This window comes from Heteronotia binoei, chromosome 19, assembly GCF_032191835.1.
Source record: "Heteronotia binoei isolate CCM8104 ecotype False Entrance Well chromosome 19, APGP_CSIRO_Hbin_v1, whole genome shotgun sequence".
Taxonomy (NCBI): domain Eukaryota; kingdom Metazoa; phylum Chordata; class Lepidosauria; order Squamata; family Gekkonidae; genus Heteronotia; species Heteronotia binoei.
The window spans coordinates 369,745-395,654 of NC_083241.1; the positions used below are offsets into that span (position 1 = coordinate 369,745).

At 55.9% G+C, this 25,910-nt stretch overlaps 2 protein-coding genes across 2 annotated transcripts; one reads left to right on the forward strand and one right to left on the reverse strand.

The window, feature by feature from the left end:
* Positions 1-1,307: 1,307 nt before the first annotated feature.
* PDIA3 (protein disulfide isomerase family A member 3) lies at positions 1,308-11,922 on the forward strand. The gene is given in 14 exon segments (XM_060260243.1): positions 1,308-1,340; positions 1,342-1,454; positions 4,558-4,636; positions 5,374-5,491; positions 5,720-5,824; positions 6,142-6,271; positions 6,852-6,968; positions 7,070-7,195; positions 9,550-9,732; positions 9,960-10,068; positions 10,633-10,761; positions 10,879-10,958; positions 11,196-11,253; positions 11,514-11,922. Coding segments are annotated over 14 exon segments (1,506 nt in total). The 3' UTR covers positions 11,640-11,922.
* Positions 11,923-13,422: 1,500 nt separating this feature from the next.
* On the reverse strand, positions 13,423-25,407 carry SERINC4 (serine incorporator 4). Its single transcript, XM_060260348.1, has 16 exons — positions 25,396-25,407; positions 25,115-25,291; positions 24,760-24,938; positions 24,579-24,658; positions 24,362-24,455; positions 24,062-24,273; positions 22,139-22,234; positions 21,719-21,851; positions 21,361-21,433; positions 21,003-21,057; positions 20,751-20,856; positions 20,464-20,671; positions 18,689-18,823; positions 16,120-16,305; positions 15,962-16,027; positions 13,423-13,482 (listed from the first exon to the last, which is right to left on the reverse strand). Exons 1-16 carry the CDS (start codon positions 25,405-25,407, stop codon positions 13,423-13,425), a joined length of 1,872 nt encoding a protein of 623 aa, XP_060116331.1.
* Between the last annotated feature and the right edge of the window lie 503 nt (positions 25,408-25,910).

Here is a 25,910-nt window from a genome sequence, read left to right on the forward strand (position 1 = left end):
TTCCCCCAATGTGTGGTAAAAAGGTAAAGATAGTCCCCTGTGCAAGCACCAGTCATTTCTGACTTGGGGTGACGTTGCATCATGTTTCCACGGCAGACTTTTTTATGGGGTGGTTTGCCATTGCCTTCCCCAGTCATCTACACTTTCCCCCCCAGCAAGCTGGGTACTCATTTTACCGACCTCGGAAGGATGGAAGGCTGAGTGAACCTGGAGCCAGCTACCTGAACCCAGCTTCTGTTGGGATCGAACTCAGGTCATGAGCAGAGGGCTCCGACTGCAGAGCTTTACCGCTCTGTGCCATGGAGCTGGCGGGCAAATTGGCCCCTGCTGAGCCCCTTCTGTGGCATCCCTGGAGTGTTTTTGGAAAGTGAGTGGAGTGAAGAGGTGGGTCTTTTGTCCAGGAAGGCTTCTGAGTGGCCTCTGGAGATGTAATTGACTGTGTGGGCATAAGGATCCTTCTTGTGTGACGGAAGGTGAGCTTTGGCAGCCATTTCAGTGGCTGACCTCACCTCCCACGGCAACCATTGAGTGGCTGTGCTCTGCTGGAATTCCAAGGGGCCCACTGCCGAAGAGGTTGGACCTACTATGAATTCACTGGTTTTCCATATTCCAAACCCCTGCAGGCAGCAAAAGCTGAGACAGGTGTGCTAAAGCAGCATAGCTTCGTCTTTGGGCCTGAGGGGGAAGACGTGCTAGTCCTTGTCCTTCTCACAGATCCTCCCGCTCCCACGTGCAAAGGGTGCCTCGTCTCTTGCTCTGGGGAGGGGGTTGAGGCAGGGCAAGAGCCTGGGCCCAGGCAGCAGGGAGCGACGGGAGAGAGGCGCCAGGTGGGCCTTCTCCCCTCCCAGGGGCTGCTTCGTGCGGGCCCCTCTCCCGGAGGAGGGTGGTGGGGGCTGGAGCCGGCGGGGCTGGGGAGGGCTCCTCCTTCCGAGCTGTGCTGGGGGGAGGTGACGTGATGAGTGACGCTCCCCTCAGCCAGTCCCGCTTCTCAGCGCGGCGACGTAGCCCATGCGGGTCCCGCCCCCCACTCCGGGCAAGCCGCGCGGTCCCATCGCCATGGCGACGCAGAGGAGGGGCGGCGCCCCGTCCCCATTGGTCCCCGTGGCTGTGCGCGGGCCAATGAGCGCCTGCCACACTGCAATGGGGGGGGCTGCGTCGCGGGGGGCGGGACTTCCGTCTCCTCTTTAGCTTCCCGCTGAGGGGCGCGGGAGGGAAAGCGAAAGCCGGAGCCGCCGCCAGCAGCAGCACCTTGGCCGCCTCAGCCCGCCCGCCGCCGCCTCCTCCGCCCCGCCTCGCCTCGCCCCGCCATGGAGCGGCTGCTGCTGGCGCTGCTGCTGGGCCCTGCTGGCGCCCCGGCCCGGGCGCGCCTCCGACGTCCTGGAGCTCAGCGACGACGACTTCGACACCGGCCTGGCCGACCGCAGCCTCGCCCTCGTCGAGTTCTACGCGCCCTGGTGGGTCCCGCCGGCCCTCCGCGGCTGAGGGAGGGGGGAGGGAGAGGGGGGAAGGGGCCGGCCGTGGGGGGAGGGGAGGGAAGGGAAGGGACCCGCCGTGGGGGGGAACGAGGGGGCGCCGGCCTCCCGCCCCCCTCAGCGCAGCACCCCCACCCCGTCTGGGGCCCTGGACTACAGCCCCCAGGATGCCTCGGGCGGGGCGGGGCCTCGTGCCGTGGCTGCTCCCGATTGGCTGCCCTAGGCCTCCTCGCCGCCTGGCATTGGCTCCCCTTGCGGAGCGGCTGCGTCAACGGCCGGAGGAGAGCTGCCCCACCCCGCAGACCCTCCAGCCTCCGCTCTCCTCACAAACACAGGCGCTGCTCTCCGTGGCTTGCTTTCATTTGGGTCGAGCGAGGCACATCTCCTAGGGTTGTTTCCCCCCCTTTTCAACAGCAAAAAAATATTTTGATAAAACAAACATGTATTTTGGGGTCAGCATAACTTTAAAATTTTAAAAACAGGTTTCTTTTTGTTAAACAATATAGTGGAAATTAAATCCACTCAGTGTGATATGCTTCTGTGTGTAACTCACTTCTCTTTGCTTTCCTGTTCTTTTTTCTGGAAAAGAAAAACAGGCTTTCCTGGTTTTTCACGTCCCAAATGCTTTCTCAGTTTGAAACAAATTAGTCCAAAATGGGGGAAAGCTACATCAGGAGAGAAGCCAGCTGCTGCTTAAAACCTCTGAGTTCAAGGCCTTAAGTTGCTTCAAACAGTTTGCTGGTGTAACTTTCTTTTAAAACATCCGCAAACATATTTCTTCAATGGTTCAATCTTAGTTCTGAAATGCGGCTATATTTATATATATATATATATATATATATATATATATATATATATATATATACACGCAGGGCTGCCCCTTGAAACTGATCCAGAAACTCCAGCTGGTTCAGAATGCAGTGCAGCAGGTTCTTACAAGAACCGCAGGGAGACTCTGCATAAAACCGTCGCTCCACCAGCTGCAGTGGCTCCAGATTGAATGCCAGATCAGGTTCAAGGTTTTGGTATTAAACTCTAAAGTCCTATGCAGTCTGGGACTGCCTGTCCTGGTATATCCCCCAAAGAACACTGCATTCAGCTGACAACAACCTGCTAGTGATTCCTGGCCCAAGGAATGTCCAGCTGCCCTTGACCAGACACATGGCATTTTTGGCCCTGCCCCCAGCCTGATGGGACTCTGTACTGGGGGTGAAATCCAGGCCTTGCAGCACTTGATGCAGTTCCACAGGGCTGTTTCGCCAGGCCCATGGCTGAGGACGGACTACTGCAAGCCAGGCTGACTTTCTCCTTCCATCCTTTTTCTTCCCATCTTTTCTCCCTCCCCCTCTTGCTGGCTGGATATGGAGTCACAGAGTTGGAAGGGCCCGTAGAGGCCATGTTGTGCCCCGGCTCCCGAGCTGCATTTGGACCACCACTGATCTAGGCCATGGCTGTGCTTAGAACAGTCCACCTTAAGGAAGGGGACTTGCTTGGCTCCTGCTTTGGAGGGACGAGTGGTTGTTACAGAAGTATTGGGCCATTTGAACAGCATTAGCCTTTGTTTCTGGAGCACTGAAGGTGCATCAAAGGATGACTGCTGTCAGATGTTAGCTTAGGAGTATCTTTCCTCAGCTCCAAATTTCTTCAAATCTTGGATATACTTGGTAGTCTTGTCCATGACCAAGCTGCATACTGTACTTTCAATTTCCCCCTCTGCATTTTATTGTCATTTGTGCTGCTACTTGTAAGTTTTTTGCTGTGTCTTTGTGTCAGTAAGGAAGGCGTTCCCTGCTGCTGTCACAGCCCATTGTGGACATGGCCTCACCCCATCAAGACGCAGGCTGTTTTGCCTTCTAGACCTTTTGTGCCCAGCTCAGATTCTCTTTTCTTCTGCTTGATCCAGCAGTTTCCCTGCAATGTGTTAAAGTACAGCTTTCTCCTGAGAAGGAACCCTTGATGTTTTTTCATTCAGTGCTGTACTTGTGCATTTTGCACACCTGCTGTCTTGCTGCCCACAGATAGGGGAACATAATCAGAACATTCCCAACCCACATTTCTTAGGGTCAGCTGCCATTGAAGGTTTTTCCTTTCTGTTCAGTAGAGGCCTCATGGCTTACTTGATATGCTGGTCAAGAGGTGTCCCTGTAGCTTTTGCTACCTGTCCCTCCCTCCTGGATTATCTCCTTGTTCAGCTCTGTTCCCCTGCAGCCCCCCCCCCCAACCTTGTGTTCCCAGAACTTCTTGAAATGTTGCACTCCTTGACCAAGAGGTCAGGGGATTGAATCTGGGATCAGAAATGTGCAGCTGGAGAGTGAGGTTGAGGCCTTATTGATTTTTTACTTCTGTATATAATTATTTTGCTGTTAATAAACATGTTCTGTCAAGAGATATAAATTCACAGTTTGAGAACTGCTAAATTAACATCTCTGGTGGTGTCTTTTAGGAAGACATGTTTCTGAGTTATAACATATCTTTCTTTTAGAGTAGTGTTTTCCTTTAATAGTATTGACCAACAATCAGTTTATTTTTAAACCATTGTTACCCGCCCTGCCTGTGAATTTAACTGGAACTGTGTCCTCAGGGTGTCCCCTTTAACTGGTGCTGAGGGCGGGGCTGGGCAGCGTCCTTTCCTTAGTTGCACGAGGCTGCTTGGAAGTCGCAAGCGCTGCCCCCTGCAGGCTGCTTATCCTGGCCCCTTGGCAAGAGACAAGGAAAGGCAGGTAGCCTGCTTCTGAACAGAAGTCTTCTTTTGTATAAACATTTTTATTCAAGGTATAATAAATGTACAAGTTACAAAAGTATGTAAACAATATAAACATTCCTTCCCCCCTTTCAACTTCAGTCTCCCTTCATAAAACCCCAACAATAACGAACGATTATAATAACAATACTAACAGTATCACCAAGAGCAAAAGGAAGATTAGCTGTATTTGAGCAACTTTCAGTCTAATAACCAAAGTAAGACTTCAAGGAAGGAAACCTTGCTCTCTACATTAGAAGAGGATAGTATCATCTTCCCAGGAGAATCTTAGGGGACCCAGCAGGAAGCAGCAGCAGAGTGACATTTCCCCCAACTGTGTTGTAGGTGTGGACATTGTAAGCGGCTTGCCCCCGAATACGAGTCAGCTGCCACGAGGCTGAAAGGAATCGTCCCACTTGTGAAGGTTGGTGGGCATGGCTTCTCTTTGGCTCCTGGAATAAGTGTGCAGACCTTAAAAGCTAGCATGTCACGGAAATTGGAGAGTGGATTACAGGGTAATGGTATGGTAACATTTGGATCCAGCAGCAGAGATCCCTAGTAGGATTGAGTAGAGCAGTTGGGCTGGAGCTGTAGAACGAATGGGGGGTGGGAAGGCTGATCATTGCATAGGTGGTTATGGCAGTAGAATGGTCAGCTAATTCATTGCATCTCAGCTTTTCTGTTGTCTGAATACAAAGTAGAGTGAGGAGCTGGTTTCTTAGATGCATTACAGAGCTTTTGTGTACAGCAGGGAACAGGTGGGCGTTGTGAGGCTCCTATTCCCAGTATCCTAACTGAACTGGCCCAATGTGCGGTTGCACTGTGGAATACCTTTGTTTACCGCTAGGGCCGGAAGACTTTTTAATAATAAAAAAATTTAAAATTAAAACTGATGACACATTAGGCACATCACGTATCATTGGTTTTAATGTTTATTATGGCTAGGGTCTTCAAGCTGAAGTAGCCCAGACTTCTCGGGATCTCTGCGACAGGCTGGCTGCAACCAGGCTGTGGTGCATTTGAGGGCTGTTTTGTGTTCTCTCTCTCTCTCTGAAACACTTAGCATGTGTGTGTACTGGTGGAGGCTCCTTAAGGTATGTCAGGATGAGGACTGTAAGCTTTGAGTATGTAGCACAACATTTACTCACGTTCCTTCCTCAGGTTGATTGTACAGCAAACTCAAACACTTGTAACAAGTATGGTGTGAGTGGCTATCCAACTCTCAAGATCTTCAGGAACGGGGAGGAATCGGGGGCCTACGATGGTCCGAGGACAGCTGGTGAGGCATTATAGGCGAGAATCTTTGATTGTAGAGCACTTGGTTCATTGTGGTGTAGCTGGCCAGAGGCAGGAGGCCTAAGCTGGGCTACTGCGCTGCTACAAGGGGCTTGCAAGGGTCATGTTTAAAAAGGGAATTCCAAAACACCAGAAAACTGATGCATGGTACCTTATAAAAGCTGTTGTTTGTGCTGCGTACATCTCTAATGGTGCCAAACTTCCTTCTAAGATGGAATTGTAAGCCATCTGAAGAAACAGGCAGGCCCAGCCTCGGTTGCTCTCCGTGGTGACAGCTTTGAGAAATTCATCAGTGAAAAGGACGCTGCTGTGGTGGGTAAGTTGCCTGGGGAGCAGGGAGGGGGGGGCAGCACTGCTTGCAGGTGGGTCCCCTCTTCTCTCTCAGTTAACATGATGGTTGTTAAAGGAATACCCAGCAGTCCTGAAATAAAGCAGTGAAGCTCACAGGGTAACGAAGCCCTTGGTCAGCTGCAGCAGCGCTGGGGCTGGAGATGTTCTTGGGGGGGGGGGGGGGGCTTCAGACAACAGACCTACTGAGATGCTGACTGGGAGAATGAGCTCCTTTGCACGTACACGCTTGCCTCCTCCTAGAACGCATGCTGGCATCCTTCATCTTGATTGTGTGTGCTGCAGGTTTTTTCAAGGAGCTGTTTGGAGATGCACACTCGGAGTTCATGAAGGCAGCAAGCACCTTGCGGGATCACTATCGCTTCGGACACACCAACGATGAGGAGATCATTAAGAAATATGAGCCCGATGGCGAGTGAGTGGTTTAGCGGGCAACCTCTGTCCTCCTGATGTCTTCCTGCAAAGCAAGGAAAGCAGTGTGTGAACTACTGCACAGAAGGCCGGGACTGTGTGGCTAGAGCCATGTCCCTGTATTCCCCCTTGCTGGCCCATGACCTGCTGTGCCAGTTCCAGCACCTTAAGGGCTCTTACTGGATGGGGAGCCAAGGGCTCTGGGCCACTTCTGCACACAATTGACTCAAAGCCCAGTCAAGCCTTGCTGTGGGCCCTTGGCTCTGCCAGTGAGCAGGTTGTATCTTGCATGCAGGCAAAGGGAAGCGTCTCACTCTTTCTCCCCAGCCCTCAATCCCCGCTGGGTTGGTTCCTTTTGTTCAGTCTAACACCTGCAGGCTGCACTCTAGGGAACACGCAAGCTGGAACTTGAACCGACACTCCATTAGCTTTTCTTCGGGGAATTTGTTAAGGAGCTGAGACACCTGCCAGCTCACTGCCTTGGAAGCTTGCATCAGAGGAGCCAGCAGTGCAGTTTGGGGGCTGAATATAGAAGAGGGGGATGCCCTGCCCCCTGCTAAGCTGCAGTTGTCACCTCTCCGCAGGGGCATCGTCCTGTTCCGTCCCTCCCACCTGGCGAACAAGTTTGAAGACAGTTCTGTGCGATACCCAGAGGATAAGATCACCACAGGAAAGGTGAAGAAGTTTATTCAGGAGAACATGTGAGTGGAGCAGCCCTCTTCCTACTTGTTGCTGTGTCTCTGGCCTGAAAGTGGGATTTGCAGGCTGACGTGGTCTGTGTCTCTCTCCTCCGGCCTGTTAGCTTTGGCATCTGTCCACATATGACAGAAGACAACAAAGAACTGATCCAAGGGAAGGACCTGCTGGTGGCTTATTATGACGTGGACTACGAGAAGAATCCCAAGGGCTCCAACTACTGGCGCAACAGGTTGGTTTGTTGAAGAGAATTGGGGTGCTTCTCTGGAGGCTTGTGTGATCGAGGTGGCTCACATGGTAGAAACGCAGAACAATCGAATCAGTAATGAACAAGCATAACGTTAGTAGTATGAAGCAATAAAAGAAGCAGAGAGCCTTCGAGAGACAAAGAGCAACATTCAGCATAAAACAGCTTGAACGGGATGTGTTAAAGGCTCTTTGTAAAACAGCCACCAAGCAAGCCACAAAGCATCTTTTAAAAAGCAAAAATCTTTAGGTAGAAGCTTAAGAGCAGCAGACGCTAGGGCAGGGGTGGGGAACCTCGAGGTCACTTGGTGTGACCCTCGGGAATTGCTGGGCTGAACTGAGCCATGTGGCAGCTTCTCTGGGGCCTGGCCGGCCAGCGAGAATCGTGGGGCCCAGCTGTGCTGTGCAGCAGCCTCCCCAGGGCCAGGCAGGGATCACAGGGCCCAGATGTACTGTGCGGCAGCTTCCCTGGGGCCTGGCTGGCTGGCCAGAATTGCTGCAGGGCCTGGAAAAGTTACTGTCACTGTTCAGTTTGCACGTGATTATCCCAGATGGTGTGGCCTAATATGCTAATGAGCGTGTGACCTAATAAGCTAATATTAGGGGATGTGGTCTAATATGCTACTGAGTTCCTGCTGGGCTTCTACAAAAAAGCTCTGGGCCTCTGCATTTGCCTAGAGCTGCGGGCCGTGTGTGTGTGAGCGCCAGATTAGGCTCTCCCCACATGACTTCAAATAGAAAAACAATTATTTGTATTAATTTTGCCGGCCTGAATCATTCTTCCTTGGTGGAGCAGTGTTTTTTAAGTTGATAATTTTTTATGGCACCTGAATGATGTTATAAATATCCATATGGCCCTTGGTAGAAAAAAGGTTCCCTCCCCCTGCGCTAGGGGATCATGGGGAGGGGACTCCAGAGGCAAACTGGCAGCACTGAGAGCCTGTCTCTGCCCCCCGCAGGCAAGGCTTTCCAGGAATTGTTTCTTTTCTTTTTTAGCAATAATTTCCAGTTTAATAATTCACTATAATTTTACAACAAAAATGCAGATAGAATGGCTACAATGTGAAGGTACAATTCAAAGTTATTCGTCGCAAATCTCTCTTCTCATGGTATCAGACCAATTCTGAATTGCTTGAGTTTTGGGGTCAGTCTGTGGGAGTGGAGACTGGAAAACAAGATGTAATGGAAGCAAATACAATTTTTATGAGAAAGAAAGGTGTAGTCTAGAGTTCGGTGTTCGTAGAATATATGTAATGTGCAATTTTTTGCAATTCTACTCTACACCGAACTAAGAAGCGGTCTCATGACAAGCACTCTGTTAACTCCTTTGGCGACTAGTCCTTACGTACAGGTATATCTCTAGTTGCAGGTCAAGGTAGTTTACAAAGGCAGCCCCATCCATATGACAAGGGCACTGGCCAGATCTGGCTTCTGGAGGAACAGCCCACTCTAGTCCATAGGGATGTCTGCCAGGGAGGAGGCCTCGGTCTTAGCTTCCACCTATTGGCCCTGCTCCATCCTGGTTCCTCCTGCAGACATGCTCTGTGTAGATGGTCCGCTCCACTTCCCCGGCGACTACACAACAGGACTGCTCTGGCCAGAAACTCTTTCACAGCAGCATTTTCCATCCCTGCCTCTGAAGCTGGATGATGGAACTGATGAAAGAGAGAAAGCTGTTTGTTTCCTCGAAGTATCTCTGGGCCAGGGAGTCCTGACACACACGTTACTTCTGCTTGTATGGACTAATCTCAGTTGCTTTTCTTTGGAAGAAGCTGGAGGTAATGTGCAAGAACAACTACAAATGGAAAACAAAGGTGTTGAGCTACAAAAGCAGCCACCAACAGAATGCTTCAGCAGAATTCTTGTCAGCTGCTTGGCTAGTAGCGCCCCCTTCTGAAACACTCCCCCACCCACCCGGCTCTCTGCAGAAGTTGTTCCAGCCCAGCTGCCAAGAATCTTTCCGGGGATCCCATTTGTGGTGCACTTGGCAGGAGTCTGCCACGCTGCTGCTGTCTTTCCATTTGCAGCTGGCTGTAAATGTGCAAACGACACAGCTGGTTCCTGCCCAGACTGTGTTGGAGGGTCCTCTAGAACCTAGATCTGCTGTGAGCAAGGGGGGCGGTAGAGAGTCCAAGGAGTGAGGTTGGGTCCCCTGCAGGGTGAGGGATTGCCGCTGCTGGCCTTTATCATCCCCCCAGTTTTGCCCGATGCCTCCAGTCCATGGAGCTTCCTTCCTTCCATGGGTAGCTTGCTGAGGTAGAATTCCATGTGCAAACGTAGATGGTGGAGCCTGGGTTGTTGCCTGGGACAGTGGAATAAATGGTCTCTCTGCCTCCTCAGAGTGATGAAAGTGGCCCGGGCTTTCCTGGATGCTGGACGCAGCCTCAACTTTGCTGTTGCGAATCAGAAGACTTTTAGCCACGAGCTTTCCGAGTTTGGACTGGAAAGCACCACTGGGGATCTTCCGGTTGTCGCCATCCGGACAGCCAAGGGGGAGAAATACGTCATGCAGGAAGAATTCTCGTAAGTGGAGCCTTCGCTTTCCATTCTTCCTCTTAGCAGCCTGTCCTCATCTCTGTTTAGCATCAAGGGACATATGTGTGGGGCTGAACGGGGCAGGTGGGATGCAGGTTGAAACTCAGGCCTTGAAATCTCACCAAAGGCACAACAGCCATCATCTGCTCAGTCAGGTTTCTCTCCTTGGGATGAAGGGGGGCAGGTGACTGAAATAGCTCTCCTTTGGTTTGCAGCCGTGATGGAAAGGCTCTCGAGAGATTCCTCCAGGATTATTTTGATGGAAATCTGAAAAAATACCTGAAGTCAGAGCCCATCCCAGAAAATAACGACGGGCCTGTGAAGGTTGGAGCTGCTTCCAGTTCACACTCTTCCCTCTCTGGATGTGTAACTAGGAAGTCCCAGTGGCCCCATCTGCCAAATGGGCAGGCTTTGTAGACCAGAATCTTCTCCAGCCTGTTTCTCAGACTGTCTGGAGTGGCATGCAGTTGCAGAATTGGAATGCTAAAATAGATGACTTGCAGAGATCACCTGGTGTGACGTGAGGAAAGGGTCCCAGTTGATGTATAGCAAGCGGGGGGGGGGGGGGGGGAGGAAAGCAAGAGATGCCGTCTGTCCCATGTCAAGCCTGCAGGCATGTGAGCTGCCCCAGAGGAGGCGTTCTAGCTCTGGGGTGGTCGACAGAAACCTTCTCGAGGGGGATGGGATGATATCCCAGGGACTCCTCTGCTTCAGGGAGAAAGGACCTTGTTGCTGGGAAAACCCTGTCCTGCCTTCACAGTGTGGCGGGGGTGGGGGGCACAGGCTCCTGGGATGAAAGGCAGCCCTAGCAGGTGCCCCCCCTCCATTCAGGGCGGGCTGGCCGGCCTTGGCCTTGTGCTCATTTGTGTGGGTGTGTTTCTTTCCCAGGTGGTGGTGGCTGAGAATTTTGATGAACTAGTAAATGATGAAAGCAAAGATGTCTTTGTGGAGTTCTATGCACCTTGGTGTGGCCACTGCAAGAACCTGGAGCCCAAGTACAAGGAGCTGGCCGAGAAGGTACGCCTCGACTCCTGCTCAGGGTCTGCCGCAGGGGGCGTGGTGGAGGGAGGCTGAGGCCTGAGCAGGTTGTGCTCTCTGAATGTGTGTTTGCTGACTCTCTTCTCCTTTAAACAGCTGGGCAAAGATCCCAACATCGTGATAGCAAAGATGGATGCCACAGCCAACGATGTGCCTTCCCCCTATGAAGTCCGAGGGTGAGACTGAGTTCTGCTGCCCACCCTTGACTCGCCCTTGCCTCTTCCACTGGCCTGTTGCTTCCAGGCAGACTCAGCAGCAGCTGTATTGCGGGGGGGGGGGTAGTGCTGCTGGCCCGTGAACTGGGCGTCTGCCCAGCTGTGGGCTGACCGCTGGCCGTCTCCTCTGGAAGAGCTGCAGTGAGGGGACAGGTCGGGGTGTGTGCTGAGATATGAATGGTGCTTCTCTCTTTGTAGCTTCCCCACCATTTACTTTGCTCCTGCGGGCAGCAAGCAGAATCCAAAGAAATACGAGGTGAGTGGTTGATGCGGATGTTGAGTCTTTAGGCAGCCTGGATTGTTCTCTCCCCACAGCACAACCCTGGGGTGGGCAGAGGCGGGTGGGCCTGGGGCCTGGAGCTGCAGCCTGGGGATAATGGGAGCAAGCAGAACACAAGCCCCTCCCCACGGAGGAGCCATTTTTGCTCCCCATCGCATAGCCGTGGGGGAGGGAGTGCCGTTTGCTTGCTAGGGCTCTAGTCTGCCTTGCTCCATCCGTGTCTGTTTCCCTGGCAGGGGGGCCGTGAGGTGAGTGACTTCATCAGCTACCTGAAGAAAGAGGCCACGTACCCCCCCATCCTGCAGGAGGAGGATGAAAAGCCCAAGAAGAAGAAGAAGAAGGTGCCCAAGGAAGATCTGTGAGGGGCCTCCTCGGAGCCCGCTTGCCTGTGGAGTAGCCCGCTGGCCATCGCGGGCAGACCAATCGTGCAGCAGCAGCTGTCGGAAGGCGCGAAGAAGCCACTGGGGGGTGGATGAGAGGGGCCCCAAACTGCTGCCGTTCCGTTTCCTTTTCTGCTCCCTCTTCTCTTTGCTGCACTGGCCACGGATGCCGCCCTGGACTGGTTGAGGGTGGGGGTGGGGGGGCTTGTTTTCTAATGTTTTGTACATTTGGAGGAGTGGAAAAATAAACTACCCCCAATCCCGAGATGGGCTGTGCTTGATGAAGTGGCCCAGAGCCCTGCAAGAGCGTCAGTGGGGAGAGGACAGCCTGCTGAGGGAGCGGAGGGGGGGCGGGGGGAATATGGAGCTTTTGGCCTGGCCAGGTCTGGCCGGGGGAACAGCTTCCGAGGGCAGCAGGAGACCAGTGGGCCCCCTATCCAGGGACGAATGGAGCTGCAACTCTCCTGAGCCCAGACCTTGGGACTCGCTTCAGGTGCTCCGGGGCTTGCCAGTGTTGCTGTCCTTGGGGAAATCCCTGCTGGGGGGGGGCGGGGCTGCTCCCTTAGCTTTTTTTAAAAGGGAGCAGGTGTGTGCCTGCTCCAGGAGGGGGATGTCCTGAAGCAGGGCTGCTGCCTAAAGACTGCGGAAGGGGAGAAGCTGACTTCCCCAGCTCACGGGGCATATTCTCCTCTTCCTATCCCTGGGCAGAGGGGGACTGGATGTTCCATGGCCCTAGACACATCTGCCACTCAATTCAAAAACAAGGGAAGAAGAACTAAGTCTGAATACAGCTTGAGACACCCTGGGGTGTACAACGCTTGTGTCCTTTGCAAGAGATGTGTTTCTAGTTCTCAGATCAAATGGCATCTGGTTTTTGCTGCATGTCGGGCCAGAGAATGGGGAAAGTCTGTCAGAGTCTGTCTGGCTGCAGCTGCTATCTCCTTCTAAGCTCTGTGCTTTCCCAGGAAGATGCCCGAGTGGCTGAAGCCTCTGCCAGCAAGGCATCTCTGCAGAAAGGTGGAGGAGCTGACGCTTTCCTGGGCTCCCGTCTGCTAAAACGTGTGCCACAGTTAGCTTTGTTTCCACACCACAGGAGAGGGGACAGAGTTCAGCTGAGCGTCTGGGGCCCTCCCTGCAGTCAAGGAAGCGCAGGGGGGAAGCCGGCACTCTCTGGCCTTCAAGGACAGTGGGTGCTTCGCTTGCAGAAGGGCAGCACGCCCAGCAACATACGAGGGGGTGAGGAGAAGAGGCACGAGCAGCCTGCACCCCTGGTTAGTGCCAAGGTGGCAGCAGCTTCCTTTCCCAGAGGGGTGTGCCCAGCGGCAGGCACAGACTGCAGCCTGAAGCCCTGGGCTGGTTGGACTGGCTCCTCCATCAGCCTCCAGGGGGCGGAAGGCTTTGCCGCCTTTCAGGGGAAGAGCTTTTGGGGCGGCTCCCAGCAGCCAGGGAGCAGTGCCTCTTCTTCCCAGCAGTGCTGGCCTTGCCTGCCAAAGGAAGCACCTGGCTTCAGTGGGTGGGTGTGGCTGACATCCAGAGGAGGGGGAGGGCTGCCTGTCCCTCCCTGGTGGCTTCTGCTCCCGCACCTGGCCCAGATGGGGTCTCCAGTCACTCTCCACTCAGTGAGAGTCCCTGAGGGATGGGTCAGAACCAACGCAGTCCCAACTTTGCTCGGTATGTTCTGGGTGGCAGCACACAGGTGCCCCTGATGCTCAGTAGAGTCCCTCCCTGAGCCCCCGACTGCTCTGAAGCTGGGTGGATGCTGGGGTTAAAGCAGGATGTCTGAGGGAAGCTCCTGAGAGCCTCTTTCCTGGGTGGCCGGAGGATGCTGAGGCAGAAGGAAGCGTAATTACCTTGTTCTGCAACACCACACAGAATAAATGGCAGATCTCAGAGCTGCGAGATGTGAATGTCGGATGTTTGAGAGGAGCCAGACAGGAAGGGAGGCAAATAGATGGGGAGGGGGAGGTGGGAAGCAATTTTAAATGCCTCCTTCAAGCTGCTGGCTGGCTTGGCTGGGAGAAGTGCTTTAAAGAGAGCTGGGCGGGGGGGGGGGGCTTTGAGAGCCACCATTTGGCCACCCCCCTTTTAGGCTCGGCAGGTCTAGAGGGGAATCCCAATTCCAGGCAAAGCATGAGGAGGAATGCTTTCATCTTTTCTGTTCTTCAGAACGGAGAAACAGGTGGGGAATTGTGCATCGTTGCTGGTACTTGCTGGGGTTGGCTGCGTCTTAGGTGCAGCGGGCACAGGCTGGAGAAGGCTTACCCTAATGGGCTCATCAGTGCAGTAATGGGATTAGTGCCCTCGCTGCTCATGGTGCCTGCTGGCTCAGCCCATCTTGCTTCCGGCCGCTGTCTGCAGATGCCAAGAGCTGCCTTCTCCTTGCTGTTGATGTCTTGGGGGAAGGGGGGGAGGAGGGGGGGTGCCACCTTTGGGCCATGCTTGGCAAAGGGAGATGAGAGGGAGAGAGCAAGCAGCGGCCCCCACCGGGGTTGGAGAGTCCCCTTCCTGCTGCCCCCTATGGCCATTCGGGGGCCCCACCGCAGGAGGAGGAGGGCCTTCTACCAGCGCGTGGAACGCTTGCTGGGGGCGACCGGGGCTGACTTCAAGTGGTTGTTTGCTGCTGACGGCTGGCAGGACCTGCTGGGTGAGATACGGGGTGGGGAGGGGGGAGGCATTGGAAAAGCAGGCCTGCTTCCCAGCAGCAGAGGCGGCAGTGTGGCAGGAAGGCTGGGGGGGCCACTGATGCCCCACTTTGCGTTAGGTCATCTGGGGACGCTGGCTTCCTCTGGCAAGCCCAGGATCTGGCCCGGGGGGGGGGGCGGGTTGCACTTCAGCATTTCCTGGCACAGCTTTGCTGCTTGGGCAGCCCCCAGCCTTTCCGTGTTGCAGGTGGGTGATTCATACCCTCCCTCCCCCCCCGCAAAGAGTGCCAGGAGCTTCCCTGCAACTCCGGTGGGGGGACAAAGGGCAATTAACCGGGGTCGGGGGAGCTTATGCTGCCCCCAGTCAAGGTGTTACGTGGCTGCCACTCCTCCCCCCCCCCAAGTGGCTGTGGGGAGTGAGACTGCAGGGGGCCCCCTCACTGCCCTTTCCCCCCTTGGGCAAAGGGGAAGGTTTTCCCTCTGGCTCAGAGGAGGAGATGGGATTTATACCCTTGCCCTTCTCTGAGTGGCTCACCATCTCTTTTCCCTTCCTTTTGTGAAGAGACACCCTGTGAGGCAGGTGGGGCTGAGAGAGCAGCGCTTCCGAGAACTGTTACTGGCCCAAGGTCACCCAGCAGCTGCACATGGAGGAGTGGGAAATCAAAGCTGGTTCTCCCAAACTAGAGGCAGCGCTCCTAACCACCACCAGGGGTGTTGAACTCATTTGTTAGGAGGGCCGGATGTGCCCCAAATGGGACTTCGTGGGGCCAGGCCCTGTGTGTCTTAAAATGAAAAGCCAGAGAAACTTTATAAAGGACACAGACAAACACAATTAAATATATGTTTTAACTTAAAATACAAACATGCTTAAAACTCTTCAAATATTTTGTTTAGAATGAAAAGGTGGAATGGTGGGATTTGGCAATGCAATTTTTAAAAAATAAAACAGGATCACAGCGGAAATTAAAAATATAAAATGCTCTAAGCTTGGGAAAACAGTGAAATGGCATTGCAAGCTTCTTCCCCCCCCCAAAGGGGGGGTCTACTCAGAATGGCAATGGCTCTCCAGTGTAATATCCCCCTTTGACTGTGGGTCCCCAGGTTAGAGTTCTCAGTAGGTCAGGTCCATTCAGCAGAGACAAGAAGCTCCAAGAAGCATGAGCTTCAGATGTCTATATAGGAACACTGAATGTGAAATTGGTCTCCACTCCATTGAAACACCCTGCAGAAACAGATAAAGTTGCAAGGAAAACATGGAATGGTTTTTCCTTTAAGGTCTCTGGGCACAGAGACCTTAATGGAAAATCCACTCCCCATTTTCCTGGTAGCTTTGCTTCCTGCTGCCGAGAACTGAAGGAGCAGGGAACTTAGTCAGCCTTGGAGCTTCAAAGGGTGCGGACAGGAGGGGGGGAGAAAAGAGCCCTGTGGGCCTGATTAAAACCCTGGGTGGGCCAGTTCCAGCCCCCTTCCCTGACATCCAGAAGCTCTCTTCCCTTGTGAAGAAAGAAGAGGCACCTGGAGGGCTGCCATGGCTAGGAGTGGAGCCAGGGTGGGTACAGCATCTCCTGTTGCCCCGTCCTATCCACAATCTGGGGGGGGGGGTGTTCCTGGAAGCAGAATACTTGGCCACAGGACTCCCCCCTCTGCCTGCTGCCTCCTCACCTTGGTGGCCGGTTCCAGCTGGAGGGCTCTCTTCAGCAGCTCTGTGGCCGCCTGCTCCGCCAGCAGCTGAACAGAGAAGGAGGAGGAGGTCAGCTCTTTGCTGCCTCCAGCTTCCCCCCTCCCCGCGTCCGTCCTTCCATCCCTGCCAGGAGGCGCACCTTGCCTTTCCAGAAGAGGGCCTTGGGGGTGTGGGGATCCAGGTGCAGGGCCTCATCGCAGGAGGCCAGGGCTTCCTCCCACAGCTGCAGCTGGGCGGCTGTACAGTTATTGAGACACTTGCCCCGGAGCTGTGGATGTGAGCGGCAGAGCAACGGCAGCAGGGAGGGGGCCTGAGGTGGGTGTCCCTGGGAGGAGGAGAAAGAGGGGGCCTTCTGTCTTTTTTTTTGGGGGGGGGGGGCTCCTACCCAGCCTCATTGTCTACAATGGATCCATCGGCCCCCGCTTTCCTTCCAGTTCCCCCACTCCAGTCTAGGGCTGCCAATGTTGGGGGTGGTGGTGGTGGTCTGGAGCTCTACCCGAATTAGAGCTAATCTCCAGATTAGAGATCACTTTTTAGGGTTGCCAGCCTCCAGATGGGGCCTGGAGATCACCCAGAACTCCTCTGGAGAAAATGGCTGCTTTGGAGAAAATGGCTGTCTCTCTCTCTGGCCTTGCACCCCACAGAGGTGCCCCCCCTCCCCACATTTCCAGGAGCCCTCCAGATGCCCCATTGCTTGCTGGGGGTCAAGGAGTGGGGGGGGGGGAAGGGGAGCAGTTGGGGGGCCCCCAAGAGCCTTCCCTCCTGGAGCTGAGCCAGGTGTCTCCTCCTCCGCCCCCTCCCTCAGGCTCTTCACGCTGAACTCTCCAGAATGGCTGGGCAGCAGAGGGGGGGCCAGCTGGCACTTGGAAGGGATTCACCCGGACTGGCCAAGGGGGCAGACCCCCCAGTGGGAGCCAGGAGCCCCTGGAGTGCCCTCCCGCCCGAGTGAATCATCGCTGTTGCCTCCTGGGCAGGTGCTGGGAAGGCTGCGCCAGATTCTCCCAGGTAGGTAGCCCTGCTGGCTTCTCCGCAGCTGATCTGCGGCTCCTCTGAGCTCCCCCAGAAGTGGCTGGGCAGCCCTGGGCTGTGCAACTCCCTTCCTGGCAAGGAGGAAGGCTCCCCCCAGGCTGCCCCATGGGGGATGCATTGCAGAGGGGGGAGCAGCTGGGAGGCAAGGGCCTGGGGTCTCCCTTCAGTCACAGCCCCCTCCCCACATTGCACTTTTGATCCATGAAAAGGGAGCACAGCAGTAGGTTCTAATGGGATCAACATATCTACAGGACCACCTCTCCCCCCATGTACCCCAAAGATCATGGAGATCTGGCTCACAACACCTACTGACTGTCCCTGGCCCTCAACCGGGGCCAGGGCCTTTTTGGCCTTGGCCCCAGCCTGGTGGAATCAGCTCCCTGTGGAGATCTGGTTCCTTACTGAACTGCTACCTTTTTGTAGGGCCTGTAAAACAGAGCTATTCCGCTGGGCCTTCGGTTGAGGCAGCGGGCGTCCTATTCTACCGCCTGGCCCCTCTGCTATGACATCACTTCTGCTGCGTTACCACCGTCTAAATTTCATTACAGTTAGACCTCAGTATGTTGTGAAATATATCCAACGATGCCACCATCTATAATTTGTTATAATTTGTATATAGCTTATTTGACTGTTTTATAATATTGCTTTTAATTGTATATTTTAAATTGATATTTTATTATGTTGTTATCCGCCATCAGCCCATTTCTGGGAAAATGTGGAATACAAATTAACTAAAATAAATAAAAAACCGTCCAGCAGTTCAGCTACCTGGGGTGCATCATCTCCTCAGATGCTAAGATCGACAAGGAGATTGACAACAGGCTGGCAAAGGCAAACCGTGCGTTTGGCCGACTGCACAAAAGAGTATGGAGCAACAAGCATCTGAAAAAAGGCACAAAGATCAATGTTTACAAAGCGGTTGTGATGACAACCCTCATCTACGGCTCCGAATCGTGGGTTTTATACCGTCATCACCTGCGACTCCTTGAGCGCTTTCATCAGCGCTGCCTTCGCACCATCCTCAACATCCACTGGAGTGACTTTGTGACCAACACTGAAGTTCTCAAGCGGGCGGAGGTTACCAGCATCGAGGCACTGCTGTTGAAGACGCAGCTGCGCTGGGCAGGGCATATTTCTAGGATGGAAAACCACCGCCTTCCCAAGATTGCCCTGTATGGCGAACTCTCCACCGGCCATCGAAATAGAGGGGCACCAAAGAAGAGGTACAAGGACTCCTTGAAGAAATCCCTTGGCACCTGTCGCATCAACCATCACCAGTGGTCTGACCTAGCCTCAGATTGCAAAGCATGGAGGCACACCATCCACCAGGCTGTCTCTTCTTTTGAGAACGCACGCATAGCTGGTCTTGAGGACAAAAGGAGATTGAGGAAGAATCGCACTGCTACAGCACCAACCCCAAATCAGACTTTTCCCTGCAGCCACTGTGGCCGGACCTGCCTGTCCCGCATTGGTCTTGTCAGCCACCAGCGAGCCTGCAGCAGACGTGGACTATTGCACCCTTCTTAAATCTTCATTCGCGAAGCCAAGCCGAGAGAGAAAATAAATTAAATAAAATTGCTTTGCTCGGTGCACAGCCGCTGGGACTTTCTGCATGACAGACTAGTCAGGCCGATGGCTCTTTCACCCCAGCAAAAGGAAGAGGGGAGAGGTGAACAAACGAGGGTCACCATCTCCCCGGCAGGAGCAGCCTCTCCGCTGGAGACCGTGTGGTTTTCTGTGCTGCAGCCTGTTTGGACTCCTGCCTGCCCTGAAGACTGCAACTTCCACACCTGCGCAGCCTCTGCTGCTTGCACCTGAGAGCCCCCCGGGAGTCCTGAAGGGAAGAGGGCTGACTGCAGCCCTGCTCTGAAGCTCTCTGTGCATTTTGGATGAAGCAGGAACACTCTTTCACTGGCTGGTTATGGGATGGCAGGCTTCATACACCCCTGTGAGAGCAGGAGGCGTCTTCCTAGCAACACCCTCTCTGGAGAAAGCCGCCTTCCTTCAACTTTTGCCTGCTGGGGCCTTCCTGCTCTAGTTAAGTCCACAGGAGGAGGTGGGAGTGACTCTGTGTAAGATCGCTTCATCAGAAAGACCACCTCCTTCACCTTCTCAAGCAGCTGCAGGCTGATTTCTTCTCAAAAGAAAATCAACAGGGGGTGGCCTGGCCTCCTCGGGGTGGGAGCCCAGCCATTGGTCTCCTGCCAGCGGACCAGTGCCCCTCAGCCAGCGGAGCCAGGGGGAGGGAGGCTTCTTCATTGCCCCAGACATCCTCTGTCAGGAGTCGGATTTCCGTGCCTAAGTGCCCTTAGCATTGTGAGGGACAAGGATGGGGGTGCATTTGGGGCTAGTCTGCTCTGTCCTCCCCCCTCCTGTCAACCCCCCCACCCCCAGAGAGCTTGCAGAAGACCCCAAGTGCCTGACGTCATTTCCCCCTTTTATCCTCACAATGACCCCTCCCTGCAAGGTAGGCCACGCTGAGAGCATGTGACTGGCCCCCCAGGAAGCTTCCGTGTCACGAGTTGGGATTCGAACCTGGTTCTCCCAGAGCCTAGTCTGCACTGAAACCACAATGGCAGGCGGGCTCTCTGCACCACGTAGAGAAGCAAGCACTGGGGGGGGGGGAACCTGCAACATCCCCATCCTCCCCCTCTGAGGGCATGCAAGCCTCTCTCAAAGCAAATCCCACCTGTGTGTCCGTCCAGGGAAATCCGGGGGCAGAACCGGACCCCGCAGCAGCTTGAAGCCAACGGCTGCTTCACATCGTGGTGCAACTGAACCCCCTGATGCTGTCATCATCCCCCAAGGCTCCCTCTGCCAGAGCCCACCGGGGGGGGGGCCCTGCCCCTCTGCCCTCTTGAGAAGGGCTGGGATTCTAGGCTTCCTGCCCCACCCCCAACACAGCACAGAACCCCAAAGAATGGGCCCTGCTTGGGAAACAGGCTCACAAAGCTCGTGAGGGTGCACAGCCCCCACCCCACCCCCACCCCTCCTGGGGAAGAAGACAAGGAAGGCAGGCAGCAGCACAGAGCATGACTTTATTAGTAGGCCTGGCTGGATGTCCATGACCACAGTCGTCCTCCCCTCTGTCTTCCTCCACCACCACTGGTGCCCCTGGGGGGAGAGGGAGGAAGAGCGCCCTTCACCAGCATCACTCTGCCAGGACAAGGAAACCCCTCGGTTCTCCCCTTGGGTCCGGGGCTCCTCCTGCCACTGTGTTTTCTCTGCTCTCCCTGCTCCCCTTTAACTTCTGCTGCCCACTCCGGGAGCAGCAGCCACGTCCTTCCCCGGTGCCCTCTGCCAGCTCCTCCCGGCTGGGAGCAGCAACACTGGTGCCCTTGGCACAGGAGGGTGGGGCTGCTGAGACCCCTCCCTGGGCACTCCCCCCCCCCCCCCGCGGGAGGTGCTGCAGGCAGCAAGAGTCTCTGGCCCCAGGCTATGCAGCTACGCCAACCGGGTGAAGCACACATCGCCGCTGCCGCCGCCTCCGTATAATGCGCTGCCTGGGGTGGCGGGGCTTGCGAAGAGAGTCTGCTAGGCAGAGAGGAGCCAGCAGCAGCCAGAGGTAGAGCAGAACGCAGGCCCAGCCAGAGGCCACCTTGACCCAGAAGGTGGACCAGCTGCCGTGGGTGAAGGCCGTCTCCAGCTCCACACTCTCGTAGCTGCGGGGAGAGCGAGAGGCTGGTCAGAGGCCCCAGAGAGCCCCCTGCGGGTGGAGGGGCAGCCAGGAACCCTGCCTACCTGAACCAGTTGGTGAGGGTCATCATGACGTACAAGGAGGCCAAGAAGAACACAAAGTGGAAGGCTGAGTAGCTGTAGACCACCCGGTCAGCCTCGTCAGAAGGCCCTGGGCCAGGGACAAAAACCCCTTCTCCTCCTCAGAACACACGCTCAGCTGGCCCCCTGCCTCTCCTGGGGCACGAAGGGAGCCAGCCAGGAGAAGCTGGGAAGCTCCTCCCACTCAGCCTGCGCCTGCGCCCCCTCCGCACTCACCTGCCCGCTCCTCCTCTTCCCTTCGGGCTGGGCAACAGAAGCAGCAGGAGGCCTCCTGCAAGGGGAAGAGTTCCACTCAGAGCCACAGGAGGGGGGCAGGGGCAGGACTCCAGCTCACAGTGGGAAAAGGAGGAACCCCCCTGCCTCCCCCCCCCCACAATGGTACAGATTGGTCTGGCAGCGAAGAAAGCAGGGCGCACACAGCTTACCTGGCACACACGTGGACCAAACCATTCCTGCAAGGGGCAATGGGCGCAGGCTTTGGCCCACGTTTGCAAGTGTCATGCAGGAGTGAGCACATGGCCTGTGGGCAGAACAGACCAAGGACCCACCAAGAGCAGCAGGCAGCCCCACCCACCTTGACTTCCAAGCTGTAGACCTTGACCATCCACAGAGGCCCAAAGAGCTCCGCCAGGAGAGAGGCTTCGTTGCTGCAGTCAGAGGAAAAGGGTGAGGAGGAAGGGAGCCACCCCTGGGGCTTGGGGCCAGGCCTCCTCTCGACCCGCCGGCCCTGGACAGCATCCCAGCAGAGCAGCTGGGACAGACCCCCCTCAGGTGGCTCAGCTCAGCAGTGGGGAAAGGAGGCTGGGGTCAGTTTAGCAAGGAGAGTTGCTCCAGGGGGAAACTGTCATGAGGGGAGGAAGGCTTCCCCCGCTCCATCCCCCTCTCTCAAGCTTCCTTCTTCCCCACTCCAGGAGACAGAGGGCAGCACCCACCAGGCCAAGAGGACGCAGGCATACATGACTCCTGCTCCCAAGGCGGCCACAGCCGTGTTCTCCCTCTGCATCCCGTTCCCATCCCTGCCGATGCTGGGGAAGCAAATGGTGAGGTTTTGCCCCTGGTACTGCACTGTGGGTGAGAAACGAGACAGGCGGTGAGCAAGGCTGAGGATCCGGCCCTTCAGAGCTCTCTGGGAGGCAGCGGCTGTGTGCTTCTCCCTGTTGGCGTAGCTGCATAGCCTGGCGCCAGAGACTCTCCTGCAGGGAGTGCCAAGGGAGGGGTCTCAGCAGCCCCGCCCCCCTGTGCCAAGGGCACCAGTGCTGCCGCTCCCAGCCAGGAGGAGCCAGCAGAGGGCGCCAGGGAGGGACGCGGCTGCTGCTCCCGGAGTGGCAAAGGGAGGTGAGAGAGACTCGGACCTTTCTCCGGAGGCCGGCTGGAGAGGGCGGAGAAGGTCAGGTACATGATGTAGCAGCAGATGATGGAGGCCTGCAGGGGCCCCGAACTAGCTGGTCCTGGGGGCAGAGGGGGAAAGAGTCAAGCCCCCCCAGCAGCCACAGCATCTGGACAGAACTCACAAGGGCCCTCCTGCTGGAGGTGGACATGGCAAGAAGACGGGGCCTTTGAAGCCACAACCCCTGAGATTCAACCCCCGCTGCCCAGTTCCACTCCAAGGGTCCAGCCCGCCAGCTCCCTAAAGAGACTTATGCTCATGCAAAGCAAGGGAATGCTGGGTGTTCTCCCCACCCCCCTTTCGACACATCACAGCGCTGCTGAACTCACTTGTTACGAGGGACATAAATGGGGTTTTGTGGGGCTGGGCCACGTGTGTCAGAAAATCTCATGCCAGCTGGCAAATATGTGAACTTCATAAAGAATACAAACACAGTTATATATACAAATGCTTAAAACTCTTGTTTAAAATGAAAAGGTGGGGGAATAGTGGGATTTGGCTAAGCAATTTTTAAAGCAAAGCAGCAAGAAAAAGCACAAGGATCACAGCAGAAACTAAAAATATATACTAAAAATATAACATGCTCTGAGGCTAGGAAAACATGAAATGGCTGGGCACTGCAAGCTTCTCCCCTCCCCCCATCCCCTGGTCTACCCAGATTGGCAATGGCTCTCCAGTGTAATATCCCCCTTTGGCTGTGGGTTCCCAGGTGAGAGTCCTCACTAGGCACCAGTTCTCAGATGCATTCAGCAGAGACAAGTTGGCTCAAAGCATCAGGCCTTTGTTTGCAAGGAGACAACTTCAGGAAGCAACAGCTTCCACTGGCCATACAAACACTGGAAAGTGAAACTACTTGAGCTCCACTACATTGAAATACTTTGCTGCTGAGATAAAGTTGCAATGAATATGTGGAATGGATTTTCCATTAAGGTTTCTGGGACCAGAGTGCTCTATCTGGGTACAAAGACTTTAGTGGAAAATCCATTCTGTATTTGGCTGCAGCAGGCAAAAGGAGCTGGGAATTTCAGCAGCCTCCTCAGAGCTTCAAAAGGTGAGGACAGAAGGGGGTGGGGGCGGAGGAAAAAGCCACAGGCCCGACTGAAGCCCTGGGTGGGCTGGCTGCGGCCCGCAAGCCCTACGTTTGACACCCTTGCATGACATTTACATGCATATTTCCCCCTTGTCCTACTTAGCACTGATGCAGCCCTTCCTGCCCTCCTCCTCATGATCTGCCCAAGTTCACAGAATCAGCTTTGTCGTCAGATGGCCATCTAGCCTCTGCTTAGAAACCTCCAAGGAAGGAGAGCCCACCCACCACCTCCCAAGGAGAAAGCCTGTTCCACTGAGGAACCGCTCTAATGGCCAGGAAGTTCTTCCTAACCTTTAGCCAACAACTCTTTTGATTTAATTCAACCTGTTTGTTCTGGTCTGACCTTCTGGAGCCACAGAAAACAGCTCCACACCATCCTCTACAGAACAACCCTTCAAGGCATACCCGAACTGACCAGATCACCTCTCAGCCGCCTCCTCTCCAGGCTACACATGCCCACCTCCTTCAACCTTTCCTCATAGGACTTGGTCTCCTTGCCGCTGAGCAGCCTTGCCAACCTCCAGGTGATAGCTGGAGATCTCTTGGGACAGAAAGAGATCACCTGGAGAAAAGGGCTGCTTTGGAAGGTGGACTCTGTGGCCTTAGACCCAACTGAAGTCTCTCTCCTCCCCAGGCTGTGCCTCCAAATTCTCCAGGTGTTTCCCAACCCAGAGCTGGCACCTCCACTGCTGGATGAAATCCAGGGTTCCCTGGAGGAAGGCCCAACCCCCCAGGACGTCTCTGGCTTTGAGGAGGGGACCACTCACATGCCGCCAAGCCCCCTCCCCCAGCACTCACGGAGGCGGGCACAGGGTGTGACGGACACCAAGGACACCAGGAGGCAGAGGCTGCCGTTCAGCGCCAGCAGCCCCTTGTTGAGGACGCAGCCGCCAGGGTGGGTGTAGAAGTGGCACAGGAAGGCGAAAGCCGTGACGGCCACCGTGTAGAAGCCCAGCGTGGCCAGGAGCACTGCCAGGCACCAGCGCTTGTCTCTGGAGGCGCCCGTCAGCCTGGCAAGGGAAAGGGCGTCAGAGGGCCTCGCCCACCCCAGGGAGCCCTCTCCTCCCTCCCTCCCTCGGAGCAGCCCTGCCCCCTCACCAGTTCTTGTTCCAGGTGTGGGCAAAGGCTGTGATCAGCACCAGCTGCACCAGGATGAAGGCAAAGCCGCCACAGACCCCCACCAAGTGCCAGGCTGCAGGGGGCAAAGCCACATAAGACGGCAGAGCTCAGCCCCGCGGCCCTTCGCCTCAGAGCGGCCTCGCCAGGCTTTCCGGCTCCCGCTCAGGAGGAGGAAGCAGGGGTGCTCCTTGCGTACCTCGGATGAAGCGCCGGTCAGGAATGAAGAAGGCTGCTGCCCAGAGACCCACCAGGATGAGAAGCTTGAGGAGCCAGAACCTGCAAGAGCCCCCGCCCCGGTCAGACACCTCCCCCACTCCAAAGGGCTAGGAAGTGCCCCCCCCCCCGTCCAGAGCCGCCCTCCTCCTTCCCCTCCTCACCCGTTGTGCAGCAGGGCTCGGAAGTTGGTGCTGGACTTGACGTTGACCAGGAAAGCGGCCTGGCCCAGGTGGAAGCAGGCGGTGCCAAAGCAGACTCTGTAGACAGCTGAGTAGCCCACCGGGAGGTTGCAGCTGGGCCCTCCCTGGAGATGCTCACACAGCACTGCATAAAGAGGCACCTGGGGGGGAAAGGCAGCCTGGGCTGTTGGGCGGCTGCTGCCGGTAGAGGCCGGCTTGGGAGGCAGGGCTGAGCGCTGAGACAGGCAAGTGCAAGGGAGAGCCAGGGGTCATGGGGCATGAGCAGAGGGCCACCGCTGGGGACAGCAGCACCAGGCCTCCCCCCACCCCCACTCACGTTCTCTTGGAGGGCTTCCACCACCGTGCGAGAGAGCAGGAAGCAGCAGACAGCACAGGCCAAGACATGGAAGAGCACGTAGAGGAGCCGCGTGGCCGTGGACACCTTCAGGTGGAGGCTGCAGCAGCAGCGGCAGGGGCAGGAGGCACTGCAGGGAGCTGGGCTGCAGCAGCAGACCTGAGCGGGGGGAGAGAGGCACGGGACCGGGGGCAACTCCTTTGGCTCACTCCTTCTCCGGGACGGACTGCAGGGCCTCCCTCCCCCGCAGCAGGTGGGCTTACCTGGCTACACATCTCGCAAGAGGGTCTGCACCTCGACCCCTCAGCCCACAGGACTCTGGCCAGCCCACCCCACAAGCTCCTCAGCCCCAGGGGGCCGCCTCTGCGCCAAGGATTAGGGGGGATTGGGAGGCTCAGCCGCCATCTGCTGCTGGAGGGGGGGGGCTGGGCCAGCATGCCCCCTCCTCCCCACCAGCTGCTCCAGGGCAAAAACACACCGGCAGCCCTGGGAGGAGGCAGGGGTCAGAAATCAGCCTCCCCTTCCACCTGGTTAGTGCTCAGCCCCCCACTCAAGAGACGTCCTCCCTGTCTGGGCAGATCAAGGGGCTCCCTCCCTTCCTTCCGGCTGGCGGGGAGGATATTTGCCGCCTCGGCACTGTCTTCTGACCCATCTCCCCTGCCTCCTTCCTGCCCAAAGGGAAAGGCTCTGTGGGACCCCCCCTCCAGCTGCCGAGGTGGCTGGGGAAGCCAGTGGAGGGGGGGGAGGCAGAGCTCTCAGAGCCCCCAGCCATCCCGAT